The sequence below is a fragment of the Erigeron canadensis genome, chromosome 6 (assembly GCF_010389155.1).
Source record: "Erigeron canadensis isolate Cc75 chromosome 6, C_canadensis_v1, whole genome shotgun sequence".
Taxonomy (NCBI): Eukaryota; Viridiplantae; Streptophyta; class Magnoliopsida; order Asterales; family Asteraceae; genus Erigeron; species Erigeron canadensis.
The window spans coordinates 23,840,505-23,862,815 of NC_057766.1; the positions used below are offsets into that span (position 1 = coordinate 23,840,505).

Genomic DNA, 22,311 nt, shown 5'->3' on the forward strand with positions numbered 1-22,311 from the left:
GCTACGTAGTTTTAATACACGTTTAGAAAATTTAGACTTATTTGTGAAATTTTTAATTTGAAATCAACAGAAAAAACAAAAAAACAATAACTAAAACAAAAGCATGCGAGTCAAACAGATTTCCAAGACACCCTATCATTATTTCAAGTTCATCTTTCATTTTTCTTTTTTAGCTATCAAGTGTGAAGTGTAAATAATTTATTAATTTAATCCAATTTTTGCTTTAATTTGCGTGTATCTTATCTTTAATCTTTATATCTACGAAAAAATAACTGAACTTAACCTCAATTAACCAATCGCAATTCAAATTTTCAAAATTAATTAAATCGACACATGTCTAATTTAATTTACACTTTTTGGTTTTTCATCACCAATTTACACATTAACCCTTTTTAAAAATAATCAATTTAGTTTTTTTCAATCACCAATTTATACTTTAATCCAATATAAAAATAATCAATCTATACTTTACACTTTAATCTAATTTAAAAATAATTTAGTACTTTATTACATAATGTCTATCTAATAAAAAATATATATATTTAAAAATTAGAGAGTTTACAACATTTGGATTAATACAAATTAATAATTTCATCATTATTTTATTTTATACTATTTTTATATAATTCAAAACTTTCATAAAATACAAATATCACAACAAAACTACAAGAAGTTTATTTAAATGTATTGTTAAAAAAAAAATACAACAAGTTTTGACATGATATTGATAGAATGATAGACGAGCAAGTTAAACGCTTTCGTCAATGTTCTTGTATTACATTTTGTTACTTTGATTTTCATTACATTATTTATATTTGAATTTGTCGGCTCATTCTTTTATAATTTTAATTACATTCTTTATAGAAGTGTATTGGTTTTTTCTTTCACATCTTTTTTTGAATTATATATATTTAATTTTATATTTAGTATGTCATAAACAATCGCGTCTAAAATCTAGTCTCGGGTTAAACGTAAAAATTTTGGCTTAAAGGCAACAATTATATACCTCTATTAAGAGGAATGAAATCTTGAACAGTGAATTAGGCTGGCAGGTAGCTGCGAAGCTATCTGCTAGCTTGCTTATTTATTTTTTAACCAGGCTAGCAGGTAGCTGTGCAGCTGTCTGCTAACTTGCTTATTTATTTTTTAAAAAAAACATATATATTTAATATGTCAAACTTCTTAGCAGGTTTATCATTTTATTTTTATTTAAGGTGTTTTTAGATTTCGTCTATCTTTATTTTTTATTTGGCTCATCCATATTAATATGATGGTTTTATTTGTTTTGTCTTTTAGATGCTTTTAAAATAAATATATGTACTTAATATAACAAACTTTTAAGCAGGGTTATTTTAGTGTCTTTTATGATTTTTTTACATTTTATTTTTTACGTCTCACCCTGTATTACTTTCCGGATTTTACCACGTTGCAAAGTTTTTTTGTTTTTTCTTGCGCAACTGTCTGTCAATTTTGTTTTTCTTAACTAAATAAAACATATGTGTTATGCAAACTTTTAAACAGGTTTATTATATTTATTTATGTTTGATATAGCAAGCGTAGACATATATTTATGTTCTTTTATATATTTTTAGTTGTCTGTTAACATGCATGCTTGGTTTTTTTTAAGATATATTGCAAACATTCACACGTAATTGTGCATGTATATACGATCGTTGAAACCAACCCACAACGCGCGCTTATAGACCACTAGTTTACGATTATATCATGTGGCCATGATTTAGTTTGGTAATAATTGAGTTTCGAAAATATCGGTTAAAAAAATAGTATATCCTTTAAGTGAATGCGAGATTGTAACAATATACCTAAATGAATATAACGTAAGTAGGTTAATGAATGATTTTTGCTTGGATTTAAGTGACGGACCTAAAAATTGGAAAATGGCCCTAATTTCTAGCAAATACAAATATATAAACAAATTTCTTTTATATAATAATTGAAGTTGTGACAATAAGTTATGTATATAACAAAATCATAAGAGTAGTATTAACCATCTAAATAGAATCGAATACATATTTATTTATACATATATAACATATTATATACATCATATCTCTCTACATATATAATTCTCTATCTCAAACGATGATGTGACATGTCTCTTTGCTCGCCATATAAGCTTTTGTCCTACGTGTCGTTTTCGTATTAATATGGTTTATGTTTTTGTCCTACGTGTCGTTTTTATAACGATTTAGTTTATATACTTATCATCTCACTTGCAATATCTATGTACGTTGGACATCTCACAGCTCAAATGGCATATCTATTCATCCCTAAAATAAAATAAAAAATACGCAAGCTAGGATTCAATCTAGCAACCACACGGACAAAGAAAGGTTGCAATACCATTGGACCAATGCTGCTGTTGTTTATTAATTTTAATCCCATAAATCAATAAACGTAGTTTCCAATCTCAATAGATTAATTTTTTTTAATAGAGAATAATATTTATTTTCAAAACTAAATACTTAATCCTAATATTTTTTATTATAAATATTACAATGATATTTGTTTATGAACAAAATTATTCTTATATATAAGTTGAACCATTTTCTTTCTCCATTTGATATATACATATGCATTTTATTTTTATTTTTTTTATTATTTGAGTTATTTTAATTTTAATCACATTATTATAATATAAATAATATAAGATTTTAATGTTAGATTTTTTTTATATAATATAATTATTTGAATGTAAACATAATTTTGATTACATGATATGTTATATTTTTCATCCAATTGGATCAAATATTTTAATAATAAATATACATACTTACATTCTTATAAATGAGTAACACATAACAAATTATCTCAAATTGGTAATTATAGTGTATTAAATTTTTTTTTTCTTTTTGCCAATAGTTTTGTTGACCTTTGGTAAGGTTAGGATCTACCTAAGAATGAGTCCTCAGCCCACATTTATAGGATGAATTAATACGGGTTTTTCGATAGTCATAAGTTTCATCTTAAACATTCGTGTAATATAAGAGTAGAAGTAGAATAACATGCCGATGAAAAAAATATTGAAATTTATTTTTTATGCATTGGTTTTGTATATATGTTAAAATCGTATCATTCAAAAATGTTAAATCAACATATTTGAAAACTAAACAATACGCAACTTTCTTATTTGCAAATTAAAACCTTATTATTATTTGAGAAGTTATAATTTTAAAAAATACATTAAACCATGGATTAACTGAAACGGACGTATTCTATATTACCTCACTAGCTAATCAACCCGGGTATTTTAAAAAAAGTTTCGTAAATACATACATTAAAATAGATTTCCGTTATGTATGTTTTATCTACACGAGAATTTGATATGAGGACAAGGAAGAGGAAATATATGTAAAAATAAACACATCAACAAACACAATGCTATAAAATTTCTTAGTAGTGACCAAAACTAAAAGTGACCATGTAAATCCGTCATAGGAAATAAAACTCGTAACAAAAAACAACAACATACAATTTAATGCAACTCATTCTCTCGTGGACTCAATTCCAACTTTAAGCCGTCTTATATCACACTTGTACCATCATATTACCATTCCAATTTTCCAACCATATTCATCATAAAAAGACTTTTATGTATAAAATAACTATTTTATAAAACTCAACCAATACGGTTCATCACAACGCCAAGTCAAAACTACAAATTTAATTTATATTAAAAAACTCAAAGCATCAACCTGAAATCCACATTTAGAATTTGATTGATGTAACTGGTTGTTGTCCCTGCCCGGGGTGGGGGTTTGCTTCACTCGTTTTCTACACTTCTAAAGACTACAACCTTCTTAGATATCTCTCGCTCCACTGCATCATCTATTGTGAGTAGGTTTTTGTTTGCAGGGGTGAGTAGAGGCCGCCGTAGAAGCTGAAGATGAGGGTATTCAACGATTTCGAATGTATTTTTAGTTAGCTAAGGGTACGACTTCTACAAGCACATTCTCCCATCCTGAGTAAATCTTAAAACATTAGCATCAACCAGAGTTATTTCTTCATCTTTATCCTGATCACAACTCAAATCCAATTGTTGTCCGTCCGTATTTGCTACTACCGCTCTCACCCACCTTAACTTCAACCATTCGAGTCTGATACATAATCACACAATATAATATCAAAAGGAGGACCCATAGCGAGAACAAATTTTCTATAACACCATATGAACTCAAATCAAAATATAGATGTTAAACTCCCAGAAGATATATATATATCTTCAAGTACTTAAATTCAAATTAATTTGCATAATTTCCATCATTATCATGAAGTTGATTCTTAACAGGTCATACTTAAACTAACATCAAAGAAATATAAACTATCTAAGTTGATCTTTTACCCGAAAGTTTCACCACCAATATCATTGTGTGTCCAATTCCAGTGACCGGGCTGATGGCCATCTAAATATTCCATCTATCTCGTATTGTCATATTGATAACAGTGTTAACATGTTAGCTGTGTAACACACAAAAAAGGGCTTTCTATTTATATGAAATTAAACACAAAATACTTAGTACTATACAATAAACAGAATAAAAGTTGAATCCATTGTCTCAACTTACTACCCATGTGTCATATTTGAGATAAGTAATTCTGTTGCTTCAAATCATACTAAAGTTTGTTCCATGTTGGTTCAATTTCTGATGTTTTTCAGGTATGTTTTAAAGAAAAATGAGCAAATACACCTCCACCAATGGTTAGTGGTTACATTGACTAAGCTCTATCCCTTAAAGCCAAAAATATCCTACATAATCAAATTGTTTAGACGGGCCAAACGGGTTAGTCTAAGTAGGCAGGAAATGTGTTGACAGGGAAGGGTTTAGTATCACAAAATCTTAAAATAAAAGTTGAGCGTTGAGGATAAAAAACTGTATATCAATTTTCAAGACCGACAAAGTATGAAATGAATAGTTTCAAATTCACAATATAACTCAAAAAATCGGGAGTACAAATATGTTTTTAGATATACAAACTTCACATAACTAAAAAATAAAGATCATATATATCTCAAATTTGAATACCACACAATATTAAACCCTCAAAAAAGAGAGAGAAAAAAAAAAGCTTAGCTTGGATATCGATTCCATCGAAAATCATGTCTTCTTTAGATGTATAAAACAATAAAAAAAAAACCAATTAATCAGTATATCAAAGTATCAAACATTTAGTGTGCATCACATTATTTTTTATAAAACAAATATATGTGAAAATCAAGTTAAAAAGGGAAAAAAAAACTCCAGACTAAAAGAATAATAATAATAATAAAAATAATACCATATATATATATACATAAACTAAATAAATGATTTCTGAAATTATACATGAAACCATGTATATATTCAGGACAAAAGAAATTGATCGAATAGCGAACAAAAAGACAACCAAATAGAAATTAACCAAGCATATTTCTTACCTTCAAATATAAATGATTTTGGGATGCAGAATGTAGAAGTTAAAGATAAAAATAGCCTATTAGGGTATAATCTTTTATGAACAGGTTTGAAGGAATGATTTATTTTGCTTTTTGATTAATTTTAATTTTATTTTCTTAAACATAAGTTTTTTGACGGAATGTTTGATAAGGAAGATGGAAAGATTGCCATGTGGCAAAATTTTTTTAAAAGGTTTAAGTTAGGAACCTTGCTTTATTAAGGAGAGAGATAAGAAATTAATATTTATAACAACTTATCAACATATAGCAACAACAACAATATGGTACCCGCGTATCATGCGAGTAAATAACGTATAATTTAATTTTAATATATAATTACAGATTCATCACTTTTGGATGAAAAACAATCTGAATATTTATGATCAAATGACTAACTTATTATTTTGACATTTATAATGGAAAAACTTCGATCAATGTAAACATAATTAAGATGAGCTTAACCAAATTTTTGCATTTAAATCTATATCAACGTCTACTTTATAATATGTAATCATTCACCTCAACTTCTACAACTATTTTTATTTATATATATATTATTTACGGAAAGTTAGTATGAGATAAGAATTAAAAGTGCAACGCACGAGGTATAATATATATATATATATATATATATATATATATGAGAAACTCAAATTTTATACCCTTTTAATAACATGCCCGGTCCAGGAATCGGGTTATTTGCGAAAAATTTGTACGAATGGGACAAAAACTCCATCTGTTGGTGTAACTAGGAATAAGACCCATATATTTGTAAAACTAGGAAGTCTGGTGTCTAAGACTCCGAACTTGGCTACGTACATTGAAGTCCGGTGTTGTAGACACCGAACTTGCCCACGTGGAGTAAATCTGTTGGTGGTCCTTGAACTTCGATTTCAGATTTATAAATATATTGGGCAAGTTCGGTGTCTACAACATCGAACTTCAATGTAAGTGGCCAAGTTCGGTGTCTTAGACACCAGACTTCCTTGTTTTGCAAAAGTTTTGAGTAAGGTACCTAGTTACACCATTGGGTTGAATTTTTTTCCTATTCGTACAAAAAACCCCTCCTCTGGCTGGTCATTCAACTAATTTGCTTTTATAATTTTAGGACTATTACTTTTTTTAAAATTTTGTATTATACATAAACCTCTCGTAACATAAAACTACTTACAATCAAAATCTTAAATTAATAAGTACGCTTTCTGTTTTATCATAATTATTTGCAAACATAAAAAAAACTGTTTTAAAATAAGTGTGAATGATAATGTTTTTAGCTTGATAAAATGTCATTTTTGTTCTTGTATGTAATACACAATTGAATTGAAAAGTATTATGAAGGTAATTAATTAAAGATAAAGTAGGTAAATGACTGAATAATAAAGACATTTTTGTAAAAAATGAGAATTATTTTAGAAACAGAAATAGTAAAGTAGACAATAAAAGTGAGGCGTGTTGATTATTGAATTCATTTAGCACGGTACATGCGTAATGCGACAGTGGTCATGAATGCTTGTGTGGTGGTAGCGCGACTGTTGGTGATAGAAACGACATTCAGTGATATAGATAATTGATGTAAAAGTAATTGATTTAAAGAATTAATGAAAATATTTAAAAGATAAATAATTGATAATATAGTTTAGTTATTAAGGACATTTTAATCAGTGTCCTCCAACAAAATGATATTTTTTTATATATACTCATATATAGTATAGATAACCTTGATTCAAAACCCTTAACACAATTTAATTAAACTAAATTATCACATTACATTTTAAAACAAATTAAATGTAGCAAAAAAAGTCAGGATCAATCCATCTTGTCAAGCAACAAAATCACGAACATCCAACTACACTAACAAATTTGGATCTGCTTTGTTCAAATTTACTTTCGAACGTATATACAAATAACACAATAAACGAATATCCAACAAAGAGGTGTATCCAACAAAGAGGTGTGAGCAGTAAATGTAAACAAACGGGAAATAGCCCAGAAACACATATGTATATAATAATAAAATAATACTCAATTGATATTACTATTACTATTCCTTTACTATATAAAAATAAAGTAATAAAGTAATTTATCAATAAACTAAAACAACATTGTAAACTTTTTGAAAAGACATGTGGCATTACTTTTATACGACTCGTGTCTTTTTTTTGAAGTAGATGAGTAATCAAATATTACGTTCATAGATATCATAAAACTACAATTCGATTGGAATAAGATTTACAATATATCTCTGATTTGTCAGCGTCCCAATTATAGTTGCAATGTCGTTATTGCGTATTGTTTATAATCATGTCTAAACCTATATACCTTATCTATTACAATTTTGTTTTATAATTTTGTTTACAGTCGAATGTATCATTAATCCAATTGTTACATTAAAATTTATATCTATATATATTTGCTAGCTAGATTATGCCTATGTCAAATATATGGGTCGTTTATTGTATTTTAAGATAAGATAAATCGTTAAATATGTAATTAGAATGTAAAGCATGTATATAAAATCAATTTATAAGACCATAGTTTTAAAACATTGAAAGTATATATTGTATCATTTTTTATAATGAGTTTTGCATTTCATTTTTTGTATTATGTTTTTTAAGATAATATTTATTTATATTTTTTATATGACATTTGTTGCTTATCATCACCTTACGATTTTTTTTTTTTTTTTAAGTTAGTTTCGATTCAGATGTGTTGGAGGTAATTTTGACCAACAATTCGCTGGACCTCCAACCCCTTTCTCATGGAAAATACCTTAAAATGAGAAACTCAAGACTCAAACCCAAGACTTTGAAAAATACTCACATCTGGGGCCACATATACCTTTCAATTTAAGTAGAGATATTTCAACGTGCAACTGTCCATACTTAAGTACCAAGACTTTAAATTGGTCCCGAGAGTTTGGGAGGTTGTCGCTTTGCTTTTTAAGGATTTCATGGTAGAGAAAAATTCAAGCATATTTAAGAACATGACTACAAACTATTATACCTTTGGAAGATTTAAGGTAATTATTATGGAGTATATGATTCGATAAACTGTCATATATCATTATAAATAAAATAAAATATAAATATAAATAATTATAGGTCGACCGTGTAACATGCACGGGTATTAGTATTCGTAAAGTAATACAATAATATACGTCAATATCTATCTCCTCCTCTGCTAGAGGAGGAGTTCGGCTGATGTCATGAAAGAGGAGGTGTCAACTAGAGGCATGGTCCACGTACATCTTTTACTAAAATTGATGATGAAATTGCTATGTATTCGATGGTGTTTATACTATGTGTCTTACGTATAAAGTTGAGTTTTTTTTATCAAAAAACAAAATATACGTACATGCATGGTTATACTGGGGTGGTTTGATGTTTGATTGTTTGAAGTTTCGAGATAGTGGGGTGGTTTTATCAGAGATTTGTTTGTTGTTACAATGCAAAACGTACAATGTATATCTATATTTTATGTATAATATAGATATGATTTGATGTTCAAGAGTTGTTAAAAGTATTATGCATTAATTACAACTGGGTTTCCCATGCTGTTTTAGCCGTCAACCTTGTGTAAGAAACAGAAAATTGCAGTCGTTAATTCCGACAGATGAGAGATGAGAGAAAGGGCATTTAATGTTAAGTGTGTTGAAAGTACGATTAGGTTTACACATCTCATTATTATTTACTTAAAAATTATCTTTAATTTCAAAATTTTCAAAATGTTAAGTGCTTGTGAGTTGTAGTTTTTCATGCAACATCATGTTGTATACAGATATACAGATTCATTGATACACTAAAGATACACACATACAAACTTCTCTTCAAAATACACACTTCTCTTCAAAATCAATTCAAGTCTTTTCAAAATAGTAACAACTCTCTCAATTCTGCTCATGGGTCAACAAAACTATAGTTTTGTTGAAGATTTGAATCCCACAAGAGATTTCTGGAACATTAAGATTCATGTAATCAAGAAGTGGTGCCAAAGTTGGAGGCTTGATCTAATCGCCATTGATGAAAGGGTACGTAAGATTTGACAGTACTGCAATAAGCCTTTTTTTTCCAGTTCTGAATCTAAAGGGTATACAATATTTTGTTGTTTCCTAGGGTCAAAAGATTTAGATGTTTGTCAAGGACATCTTGATTGCTCAATTTCTGGAAAAACTCCAAGAAGATGGAGTTTATATTATCAAGAGGTGTGGTGTTGGTGAACAAGCTGACAAGTATCTTGTGCTTCCTCTTAAAAAGAAAATCAACTTCTACTGTTGTACTGAAGTAGAACCTACTTGTGGCTTTCAAGGTCACCCTTATGGTTTTCAGTTCAAAAAGTTTGAAGAGATTGATATGGAGTTGTCTCAATCTGCGTTAACAGTTGGTGAGTTTTGAACATTGGTACACAAATGTTCATGTTTACTGCTAACATATGTAAGTGTTATTTACCTGTATTTTATTTAATGTAGATGTTATTGGAAACGTCGTATGGTGTGGAGACTTGGATATTTTCAAAGGGAAATCTGGTAAAGACACCAAGAGGCTTCATTTGGATCTTCAAGATTTGTAGTAAGTTTTTTCATTTTCTTCCACTTTATTTACCCGTATATAGTCAAGTGTATTTATAAGATATGTAGTTTTTTGACCATAAATGTTTTATTAGCTTTTACTTATTCAATGATTGGCAATTCATCTCATCATAAATTATATCTTAATTCGGTTACATTTAAGAAGGTCTGCATATAAGAATGTTTGTTATCCCTCATGAAAGTTTTATCCACAAATTGGTGTAGGTATTTAATGTATGTTTGTACTTCATAAATGTTTGCAAGCAAAATGTACGTTTTTCTGTTTTTTGCATGTTTAACTTTGTGTCTGAATTCCTTTTTCTTGACCAATGTATATTGTTCATTTGTAATTTACTGGTCAATATATTGCATGATTGTAGTGGTAAGGTTTTGCGATGCACTTTATGGGCTGATTATGTTGTTCAAGTGAGCAATTATATCAGTAACCATAAGGAAGAAGAAAGTGTCATAGCAATTCTGCAACATGCAAAAATCAAATATTGGAGTAGTAAGTTTTATTCAAAAACTTCTATACTATCAAGGCTTTCAGCTACAATTTAACTGAAAAAGGAAAAATTTGTATTTTTTTTGCTAGATTCTATCAGTGTTCAGAATGATATGTATGGTACCCGAGTTTTTCTAGATGATGAAACTGAAGAAATAAATACTTTTCGTAGGAGGTAAATTCATTGTCAACCTTAACACATCTCAAACATAAATTTTCGTAGGAGGTCAATGATATGTATGCTTTTGTGCAGCCTTATACTGATGCAGAATGGAAATGGTAATTCTCAAAGCCATTTGACCATTCAGACCAATTATCCCGTTCGTAATGAATTTATCACTAATGGTGTGAGGAAAACTGTCGAGGAGATTCGTGAGTTGCCAATGTGGACTGAAAACATTGACCTTAACACTGACATTCCCAAAGTTGAGTGTGTTGTTCTTGCCTCCATTAGGCTCTTGGAGGAAGAACACAATTGGTTTTATGTAGCACATCGACCTTGTAAGAAGAAAGTGAAGACTAAAGCTGAGTTTCTCAAGATTGCTGATAACATAACAGGGGAACTGCAGAATGCACCGTCTGATAGCTTGTGGTGTGATAAGTGCATGTGCCAAGCGACATCTGTCATTCCAAAGTAATATACATTTTTAGCCTTAATGTATAGTGATAAGTGCATGTTGTTCGTTTATTTACGTTCTTCATTACTGTAGATTCAGGATCCAATTTAAGGTCCAAGATGCGACTGGTAGCACTTCATTTATGATGTTTGACCAAGATGTTGCTCGCCTTTTGAACTTGTCTGCAAACTATATTCGTGATCGTCAAGTTCAGTCTGAGAATCCCAATGGTTTCCCTCATGAATTGGATGCTCTTGTGAATCGTATGCTTGCGTTTAAGATTGTCGTTAATTCTTACAATGTTCGAAACAAGTACTATGTCTTTACTGTTATCAAGGTTTGTGATGATCCTGATATAATTGATGAATTGCTTTCATTGGAAAATCAGCCAGAGGTATGAATACCATCTTATGCTTATTAAACACTTATAATTCAATAACATACATTTTCATACTGAGCTTACAAAACATGATTTATAATTTGTTCATATTCAAAGCTTACTACCCCAAGTGTTGATCCTACCTGTGTGAAGCTATCGGAATCCTCACAATGTGGAGTTGATTCAAAGGTTAGTCAATAATTAAGACATTGTTTTTATCAAGAATGTTTTACAAAACACCAAAGTGCTTTAATATGGATATAGTTTCTTTGTGATCTTTTCGAAGGATGTTGCATCTGTTACTGGAGGTTGTTTAACTATGGACGTCGACAATGACACTGAAACAAGCCCCCTGATTAAAAGACCCATCAAAGCTGTTATTGATGCTCTCAATGCTCCTGGAGAATCTTCCACCAAAAGACTAAGGAAGAAGTTGGAACCATATGATGTGTAAACAATGCTTAAAAAATGTACTGTTATGTTTGCAAATTTGTTTTGAACATTGTTTCTCTGTCTATTACTCTGTTTATCTTTTGGAGTTCATGGATGGATGTTATTCCCATGAACCTTTAACTTATGAACCTGTATGCTACTTCCTTTTGTTGAATGGTTTCCACTTTCGGTCAATGTCATGTTTATCTTGTGGTGTCCCTGGCGTGATTTTTTTGCCCCTCACTTTGATCTTATGAATCTGTTTTGAAAAATATATATGCATCACATATTATATTAACACACATTAAACCAATTTAAGCATCAAAGTGCCATTAACAAACACTCAAACGAAATTCTTCACTTATTATATGAATATGAATTCTTAATATATAAAAATCAAAAGTGCTTTGTTTTAACTGAATATAAGTAAAGTACATCAGTCAAAAACAAACTTTGGATGTCAAATTATTTCAAATTTTATCTACTACTGTTGGTGTTCAAAATATGGTGTTCAAAATTTTTGAATCCAAACTTAAAATTTCAAATGTGTTTCAAAACATTGTGAATTCCCTCTTAAAATTCAGTTCTAAATATAACCACATATTTCAAATACCATTCTATCACTTTTTCTATTATCATAGTTTTATTCAACAAAAGTGGTAATAATGCGTAAACACAAATACACTCAATCCTATATCGAAAACAATGAGAATGCAACACAAGATGCAAAAGAAATGAGGAAAAGAAGAAGAGCTATATTGCAAAGTCGTAAAACATCTTCCCAGGTTATGTTATTAACTTTAACATTGGCTTTTCCCAATCGTATATTATCAAATATTACCAATTGTATGTCAAAACCAGTTGAAACCAAAAACAAATTGTTTAAAACTACTAAACCCTCCAATTCTGCATTTGTTAAAGCACCTTATTCTCCACCTGTTACTATATCTTCAACCACAACATGCGTAACTCTATCAAATAGAAATAACCCATCAGTTACCACATCACATGTCTTCAACAACTCTTATATTGGAACTACTTCAACCAATTCAAGTACATTTGCTGCTTTAAACTCTAAAATCTCTGGAAAACCTCATTATAATATTCGAAATCCTTGCAATGTTTATAAAAAATCTTCTTCAAAAAACATTGGTACGCTTTCTTTCTAATCTTTCTGTTTTATACTAATCGAAAATATACACATGTATATAAATAACAGTTACTGTAATTGTCAGGAAAAAATAATATGAATGCTCAAACTCTTTTACTTAATCAGAAACTACATGTTTCAAAAGAAAACATTGGTAAGGTTTCTTTCCCTTCTTTTTATGTTATTAATCTGAAATATACACATTAATATAAATATAATTTATTGTAATTCTCAGGAAATCAAAATATGAATGTTGAAAATACAAAAGGAAACAGAAATTACATAATTCAACCGAAAAGATGAACCCGTTTACTATAATGTCCTCCCCAGAATTTGATTGTTGTACCGAGGTTCTAAATCCTACCCCAAAAGTTAGGAGATTCAATACATCTAACATACCTCGAATAGATTTGGATATTAGTGATGCCCTATCGTCAGATTCTTATTAAATGCGTCATGGAATATCCAGAGGTATCTTCCCTCTTTATCTACGGAGTATTTATTACGTTTACCATCGTTACATTTTATATCACCTTTAATTTTCTTTTTTGTAAATGACATAGCATACATTGACCATGGGGATGCCATATATAAGTGTTCCAAATGTAATGCTATGCTATGGGAAGCTGAAATGTTACGAGGAAATCATGATCTTAAGAAAACTGCTTTTGGATTTTGTTGTTCCTCTGGTGATGTGCAACTGCCTCCACCACCTGAACCTCCAGCTGTTCTCAAAAAACTCTTTAAAGAAAAAAATCAAAAGTCAAATAATTTCATGTCTAACATCAGAGCATATAATATGATGTTCTCTTTCACTTCCATGGGAGGTAAAATTGATAAGACTGTCATGAAAGGTAAAGGACCATTTGTGTTTCGACTTCAAGGTCAAAACTTTCATCGTATGGGAAGTCTTATGCCTGGTCCTGGTGAACAACCCAAGTTTTCCCAACTCTATATATATGATTCAGAAAATGAAGCTGCAAATAGAGAAAAAGCTGTAAGGTATTGTTCAATATTGTTTAATTTGCAAATAGATTCTCATTTCTTAATCATCCTATCATTAAAAAGCATTTCTATTTTGTTTATTACAGTGATGGCAGAGACAGAAAAAAACAACCACTTGATCATAATACAATTGACATAATCAAGAATATGTTGGATTTAAACAATCCACTTGTCAAATCATTTAGAATGGTTAGAGATTGTGTCAAAGATAATGATTGGGAAACTGTAGGTCTAAAACTTATCGGTACAAGAAAACAAGATGCAAGACAATGCAATTTGCCAACTACATCAGAGCTTGCTGGTTTAATAATTGGTGATATTGATGACATGATTGATAATCGAGACATTGTTCTTCGTACTAAAGTTGGTGGTCTTCAACGAATAAGTGAGCTCCATCCCTCTTACTTGGCCTTGCAATATCCTCTTTTGTTCCCTTATGGAGAAGATGGTTATAGGATTGATATCAAACATAGAGGCATTCCACTTGACTCAAACATTGTTCGATCTAAAAAAAGCATGAGAGAATTTTTTGCCTATATGCTCCAAATCAGACCGAAATCTGGGTCATTGTTGTTGTTTGCCAAGAAACTGTTACACCAGTTTATGGTAGATGCGTACACAATGATTGAGTCTGAACGTTTGTCTTACATAAAAACACAACAAAAAAAACTCCATACTGAAACTTATAAAAATTTAACCGCTGCTGTTGAAAATGGCAATGATGAGGGTTCCTCGTCTGGTAAACGCATATTTTTGCCATCTTCTTTTACTGGTGGAGCAAGATACATGATGCAAAAGTATTTGATGCTATGGCAATTTGCAAAACGGTGGGTTACCCGGATCTTTTTATAACAGTAACTTGCAATCCCAATTGGCCTGAGATATATAGATGCTTGGTTGATATAGACCTGAAGCCTGAAGACAGGCCTGATATTCTCTCTAGAATCTTCAAAATTAAATTGGATTATCTTATACAGGATTTGAAGACCAATGAGTTTTTTGGTCCTATTGAAGCAGGTTATTTCTTCATAATCCATATACTTATTGAAGTTGGTTTTAATACTGGTGTTTTTCCATATAATTCTTCATACTCCTATTGAAGTTTGTTTTAATAGTGGTGTTTTTTTGTTTTAGTGATCTATACAGTAGAGTTTCAGAAACGTGGACTTCCTCATGCTCATCTTTGTTTGTTCCTCAAAGCTGGACATAAATTTCCCACTGTCACAGATATTGACCATGTAATTAGTGCAGAAATACCAGACAAGGAAGAAGATCCTGAATTATATGAATTGGTTAAACAATTCATGATGCATGGTCCTTGTGGTGCTGACAATCCAAGTTGTCCATGTATGGTTCAACGAAAGTGCTCCAAAAATTTTCCAAAAGATTTCCATGAAGAAAGCTCCGTAGATTCTTCAGGATATCTTGTTTATTGAAGACGTAACAGAGGTCGCACAATAGAAAAAGATGGAATACCACTTGACAACAGATATATCGTCCCTTATAATGCAACTCTTCTTCGAATGTACCAATGTCATATGAATGTTGAATGGTGTAACCAAACCGGATCCATCAAGTATTTGTTTAAATACATTAACAAGGGACCTGATCGTGTCACTGCTTCTGTTTATCAAGCAAATACTAACCCAGATAGTACACAACCCAAAAAACCTGAAGATGAGGTTAAAAACTACCTTGATTGCAGGTATCTTTAATAATTGTTTTTAAATATGAGTATAATTATTATTCCAATTCGTTTTATTTATATACAATATCTTGAATAAGAATTTTTTTGATAAAAAAAGAGTATATTTTGTAGGTATGTTTCTGCTTGTGAGGCTGCATGGAGAATTTTCAAATTTGATATACATTATCGATATCCACCTGTTGAAGTTTTACCGTTTCATGATGAAGATGAGCAGAGTATCGTATACGACGATGAGTCTAATTTATGTGATGTGGTTTCCAATCCAACTGTTAAACAATCAATGTTTACACAATGGATGGCAATCAACAATGTTGATTCTTTTGCTCGGACATTGAAATATGCAGAGTTCCCGAGGCATTATAGTTATAATCGGAAGGATAGATATTGGAAAAGAAGAAGATATCCGAATGGTTCTATTGGAAGGATATGTTACGTTCCACCATCTCTTGGTCCTGTATACTAGTTGAAAATACTACTCAATCATGTAAGGGGACCAAGGAGCTTTAAGCATCTGAAATTTGTTAATGGAAAACAATGTAAAACCTACAAAGAGGCATGTGAAGAATTGGGACTCTTAGATGATGATAAGGAATATATTGATGCAATTAAAGAAGCAAGTTCATGGGCTACAACCTCTTGGTTAAGAATTTTTTTTGTCATGTTACTCCTTTCAAACTCTGTAACACGCCCTGATGATCTTTGGGCCAAAACATGGTACTTTTTAGCTGAAGATATCTTATTTAGACAAAGGAAGATTGTTAACTGTCCCGGTAATTTGATTCAAAATAATTTATAAATGTAATTTCCTTTAATATCGAATTATAATGTTTTTTGACTAACTAAAATTACTTTGATATTTAAAAATAATTTTGTAGGTTTAATGCTTGCTGATGAAGAGCTTAAAATGCTTTGTTTGTCGGAGATCGAACAACTTATGTTGACAAATGGAAGTACCCTTAAAAACTTTCCTGAAATGCCTTTCCCCGAAAACCACTACTTGTCATCAATCAACAATCGTTTAATAAGAAATGAGTTGTTGTATGATAAGTCGGCTCTCAGGGCAGAGTATATCCAAATGTTGTCAACCTTAACCCATGAACAACAAGCCATTTATAAAACGGTTATGAAAGCTATAAGCAACAATGATGGCGGTATTTATTTTGTTTATGGATATGGTGGTTCTGGGAAGACATTTCTTTGGAAGACACTTACAGCTGCAATACGATGTGAAGGTGAAATTGTGCTCAATGTTGCATCTAGCGGAATTGCTTCTCTTTTACTAAGCGATTAACACAATATTGCTTATCACCACAACTAAGACGAGCAAATTCTTCAATACTTTTACTTTCATTTGCATTTAGGTCCCAAAGAACAAAAATACTTAAAATCTATCAAAAAACAAAAAAAATATATTAGAATATATTTAGACTTTTGGATTAATAATAATTTAAATCCCAAAAAAAATTCATATCAAAATTACTTACCACTTTTTGATTAATTTCCTCATTAGCTTTAACCAAACAACTCCTACCAGAAGAGTTCCTGGTTTGATTTTTTTAAAACACTCCAAATCTTTATGTAGAAAAATTTGAAAATTAAAGCTAACCTTTTTCCTCCAAGTAAAACAAACCTTCTGAACATCCCCATACTTATACTCATCAAGCAAAACATTCAACTCTCGATCTTCAATTTTGAACGACCCATCTTCAATTTTTTTAACTAAAACATATTTTTTCCGTTTACTGTTATCTACCAATTTCACCATTCGACAATTAGTTGGTAGGACACTCGCCATTATCTTTGGTAATATCTATAATTTCAAACAGATTTACTTCAAAATATTAGACATACGTATTCATGCAATATGTTTAACACTAAAAAAGTTTGCAAACTTTTACCAATCATGTTTTCGACTCCTGGTAATCCATGCAGTTCAGCAACACTTGAAACTTACCCTGTTATAATTCAGTTCATCATTCCAAGTTACATATCAACCTCATGTTACCATATTTTAAATAATCTAGAATCATACCCTTATAACAGATTTACTACATATACATATAAATCACTATTAATGAACATACTTTCATTTAAAAATACATAAATATATTTGTTTATTAGACATGATAGGCACCCTGTACTTTCAAAAAGTAGATCTAAAAGACAAACTATTAAAAACTAATGCTTGAAAATATCATAAATAGATAGAGTGTATATATAATACTTGTAAAAGGTAAAGAGGTAGGTAGAGAATTTACATTCCCATTGATTTGTATTTTTAACCCTAAAATAATAGAATCCATCATCTTTACTCCCTTTATTCCTAAAAAAGCATGCAATACTACCAAAGAAACAACATATTTTTAAAATACAAAGTCCTTACCTGAACTACAAATAAACCATCAAAAGATATAATACCAACTAAATATTTGGATAATATGAAGTCCTTAAACACATGCATATTTATAATACTTATACATATGCATCGAAATTAATTGAATACATGCCCATGCTGGATAATATAGAGTAACACAAACACATAACAAAAGTTAGAACAACCCATACATCAGTAGTGTTTATGAATATTAGAAACCTAAACAAGTTTTAACCATAACATAGTGTGCATTAACAGTCCATTCAACAAACACAGCCATAACTTGATAGAAATTCTTTCAACAAATCCGAAAAACAGCCACTCCTTCAACTTCAGACTCCTCTTTGTCCCATTCAAATCTGATTGCAGAACCAACATACATTTTGTTGACAGCATGAAACCTTCTCAAATCAATGTAGAGTACAAGATGATTCAAATCCCCTGGCTTTCTTTTGTCCTTTTTAATCTCCAACCTCCCCTTATACTTATAAATACGAAATATTAGCTTTGCTTTTTTGTACCCATTCAATCCAAGCTTACGAACAATATGTTTTGGAATGTTCTACCAAACAAGTATAATTGTTAGTACTATTAAATTTTTACTAATTTTATATTACCATAGAATTAAATATCAAAAGAAAAATAGTTTACAATTTAGTTGCGATCCAGATTGTATTGTTCAAGGACAATTTTGAACGATGGCTGCAACGGAGTATGAAAATGTGACTTCCAACGACACTCATGTGGGATTTTGTCATTCCCCTCAAATTCATAAAGATTTGCATCAGGAGCCTCATTATCTTCAAAGAACACTTCATATCCTAATGATATTTCATAAATATATAATATCAATTACTACAATTACTTAAAAGTAATTTAAGTAAATAACATCAGAGTAAAAAAGTTTATACACATACCAAAACCAACTTGTTTAGCATTAAAAACATCAACCTCAAAAACCCCATTCTTCACTCTCTTCAGCATCATTTTAAATCCGTCCAAAACATTGTTCTTCAAAATGAAATTACCCCATTCCTCTCCACTAAAACCGACAGCTCTAAACTTTTGAATTCCTTCTATACTTTTGTAACGATGATAAACAACACCAACAGATTCCGAACTATACTTCTTTCCATGCAACACATCCGGGCACATTTCTTCTTCTGACAAACACTTCTCCGAGAATTCTTTCAACAAACCATAATTTATGTACTGGAAACATATATTGAAATATAAATACTACCATGTTTATAATAGAAAAGAATAAAAAATCTAAAAATGAAACAAGTCATTCAAAATCAACCTGTTTTGTAAACATCCCCTTTCTAACATTTAACAAACAGCTTTGAACAATCAAGTCATCATCATCATTATATGCAGTTGCAACCCCATGACAATTGAAACCTGTGATCTCAAGTTCTTTTGGTGATAACACCTTCAACACCAATTGTGTGATATTTTTTTCAGAAGAGATATTATCCTTTACAATAACAGGCTATAGACCACATGAAAGTTTAATATGCCCAAATTCAACAGGCAAAACAAGGCAGGGGTATCTACGACCAACAGTAGCAACCACTAACAAAGAAGTGCAATCTTCTGCTAACTTGAATTTCAATATAGGAGGTAAAATCTATAATAATCACAATTAGCACTATATATAAATGAAATTATTCCCAAACTATATACCAATATTCAAATTATATTAGTTAAACTTATAAATTACCAGACAGTGATCCATGTTTCCGTTATGCATAATATGTATCAGACATTGGAAATTAACTTATATATACAAAAAACTCATAGTTAAATTCCTGTTATAATATAAAACTAGAAAACAAAAGGTTGAAAACATTTAGAAAACTATAAATATATACAAATACAAAGCGATTATAGGACCACAAGTATAAAAATAACAGACATACTGGTCCCAAAAGTTGTTCCTCAATGAATTTAACAAAAAGGTGAAACATATATACAAACAACACATCCACAAAGTATAGACCCCGGTTTTTTTTACTTAAAAAATACCAACAAATAAAGAATATACAAAATTTAAGGAAACAGGCAGTAAGTATCTACCAACCCGTATAAAACAAATGTTATATCTGAAATTTTTAATTCTCCAAACTAAATCTTTTCCAACAAAAAAAACAAAACATAACCCTAATCATGAAATTCAGCACTATATATATTATAGAAATAACAAAACACATATTCCGAAACCCTAAAACCATATAATATATCACATAATTAAAATAATAAGTAAACACAATAACTAATTGCTGCTAAAAATATAACATATTCAAATGAAAACCTAATTCTTTGTAACAGATAATGAAGTTACTATATACACCAGATTGAATAAAAAAGTAAACAATAAATTAAAAAAGATAAACCTGATTGTGCATAGCCATTTTTATGCCTTTTTCAAAAATAATACGGAGGATCCACCACCGAGGAAAAAGGCGATCGGAAAAAGGTGTAACAGAAACTGAGTTGAGCAATAATAGAAGGTTTAAAAGCGTTAAAGTGTTTTTTTATAATTCTTATAGATATACATATCCATATGAAATATGGGCTAATAAAAAAAATGGAATGGGCTGCTAATTTTTAGAAGCAAAGTTTTTTGTGTGGCCCACCATAATTCATTCCAAATTTTAATATTTTTAAAAATATAATATTTGAAGTAATTTACATTAACATTCCGATTACCATTTAACCTAATCTTCCTAATCACCTCAAAACCTAAAAACAAATATAAAAACATCCGCCCACCAAATAAAAAACAAACGATTCTTCTATCAAAATCAATTTCAGATTTCTATCCCTGGACTTTAATATTCAAGATCAATCACTATGGTTGGAAAGGTTAGTTTATTTTCTGTTTTCTTTCTATTACATTTCGTTTGTAAATTTACTATATTGATTAACTTTTACTTTAATCTAAACTACTTCTGATCGAACTAATTTTAGGGGACCACTAAACTCTTAGGGTTTCCAATAATGTTAGCAGTAAATTATCTTTTAGGGGACAAGGGACCATCTATGTTTTTTCCTTTTTTTTTTTTTTGTTTTTTACTATATAAAGTATGTTTTGTATTGGCAGAATATATATAACTACATATATCTATATATAGTTTTCTATATCCGTAAAATTTTGTTTATTTAACTATTATTATTACCTTTTTCACGTCTTCATTATACATATATATTATTGTGTGTATCTTAAAATTTTGTTCTGCTTTCATTTTAATGCTTAGTTGGAGTTTGAATTCCAATCTCTTGTCAATTGTGGAAAAACTAAAAAGTTTGTAAAAGAGCTGGTTAGTTTTTTCTATTACTATAGACTTTTAATATACTACTAATTTTGTAATTATTATACATGTTTGCTACCTTTCAACATAATTTTGTGTTTAAATTATCTTTAGGTCATACCAAATATTGTTGGGAATGTGTTGCCAAAACAAGGTCATTTTATCATCAAATTGATTGATAATAGAGGGAAGAAACATAAAGTTAATGTTACCCATTTAAACAATGGTAGTTGTGTTCTATCTGGTGATTTGTGGATGAACTATGTGAAGTCTGATCCATATCAACAATTTGGTACTTTGTGCTTTAGTCACCAAAAAAAGTATACCTTTTCTGTTGAAGTTTATTGTAGTGGTGGTTGTGAGTATACTAGAATGATGCAACCGGGTGATTCAGCGGTTAAAAGTCAATTAATTTATACCAGTAACGATATTTCTGACAAAGTGGTACGCAATTCTGGATAAATCACACACTTCTTGGTATATATTGACATATATTTTTTTAGATATTCACTTAACGGAGTTTTATATTTTTTGGTTTATACAACTACTATCTGGATGCTTTTTATCCAGTTTGAACAAAAATAGGGATCATGGTTGGCTACATACTGCAGTTCTGTTTGGTAGAAAGCAGAATGCAAGAGTTATTGTTACTTATCACTAATATCAATTGGATGGTCGTCATGGAAAGAAGGCTTGTGGTTTTGAGGGTGTAGGATGAAAAAATTTCTGTTCCATTAATGACATTGGTCCAAGTCAAATTCTTAAGTTTAGCAAGAATTTGGATTTGACTTTCATGGTTGAAGTT

The 22,311-nt window shown here is 30.1% G+C and overlaps 2 protein-coding genes and 1 long non-coding RNA gene across 3 annotated transcripts; all 3 read left to right on the forward strand.

Moving 5' to 3' along the window:
• The first annotated feature begins 9,760 nt into the window (after positions 1-9,760).
• On the forward strand, positions 9,761-10,486 carry LOC122602854. Its single transcript, XR_006324409.1, has 3 exons — positions 9,761-9,835; positions 9,921-10,020; positions 10,400-10,486. It is a non-coding gene; the product is annotated as an uncharacterized LOC122602854 (long non-coding RNA).
• A 301-nt stretch (positions 10,487-10,787) lies between these two features.
• Positions 10,788-11,541, forward strand: LOC122604497. The gene is made up of 2 exons (XM_043777386.1): positions 10,788-11,158; positions 11,235-11,541. Exons 1-2 carry the CDS (start codon positions 10,788-10,790, stop codon positions 11,539-11,541), a joined length of 678 nt encoding a protein of 225 aa, XP_043633321.1.
• Positions 11,542-12,617: 1,076 nt separating this feature from the next.
• Positions 12,618-15,543, forward strand: LOC122604498. The gene is made up of 6 exons (XM_043777387.1): positions 12,618-13,104; positions 13,188-13,256; positions 13,666-14,104; positions 14,194-14,934; positions 14,997-15,124; positions 15,242-15,543. Exons 1-6 carry the CDS (start codon positions 12,618-12,620, stop codon positions 15,541-15,543), a joined length of 2,166 nt encoding a protein of 721 aa, XP_043633322.1.
• The last annotated feature ends 6,768 nt before the right edge of the window (positions 15,544-22,311 follow it).

What these genes read in the sequence shown, in the direction of transcription:
- LOC122604498 (XM_043777387.1), top strand. Translation starts at nt 12,618, where the DNA reads ATGCGTAAACACAAATACACTCAATCCTATATCGAAAACAATGAGAAT. An exon ending in TGTTTCAAAAGAAAACATTG is followed by an intron (nt 13,257 to 13,665) that starts GTAAGGTTTCTT and finishes TAAATGACATAG; the next exon opens with CATACATTGACCATGGGGAT. An exon ending in CTATGGCAATTTGCAAAACG is followed by an intron (nt 14,935 to 14,996) that starts GTGGGTTACCCG and finishes TGAGATATATAG; the next exon opens with ATGCTTGGTTGATATAGACC.
- LOC122604497 (XM_043777386.1), top strand. Translation starts at nt 10,788, where the DNA reads ATGCAGAATGGAAATGGTAATTCTCAAAGCCATTTGACCATTCAGACC. An exon ending in GCGACATCTGTCATTCCAAA is followed by an intron (nt 11,159 to 11,234) that starts GTAATATACATT and finishes TCATTACTGTAG; the next exon opens with ATTCAGGATCCAATTTAAGG.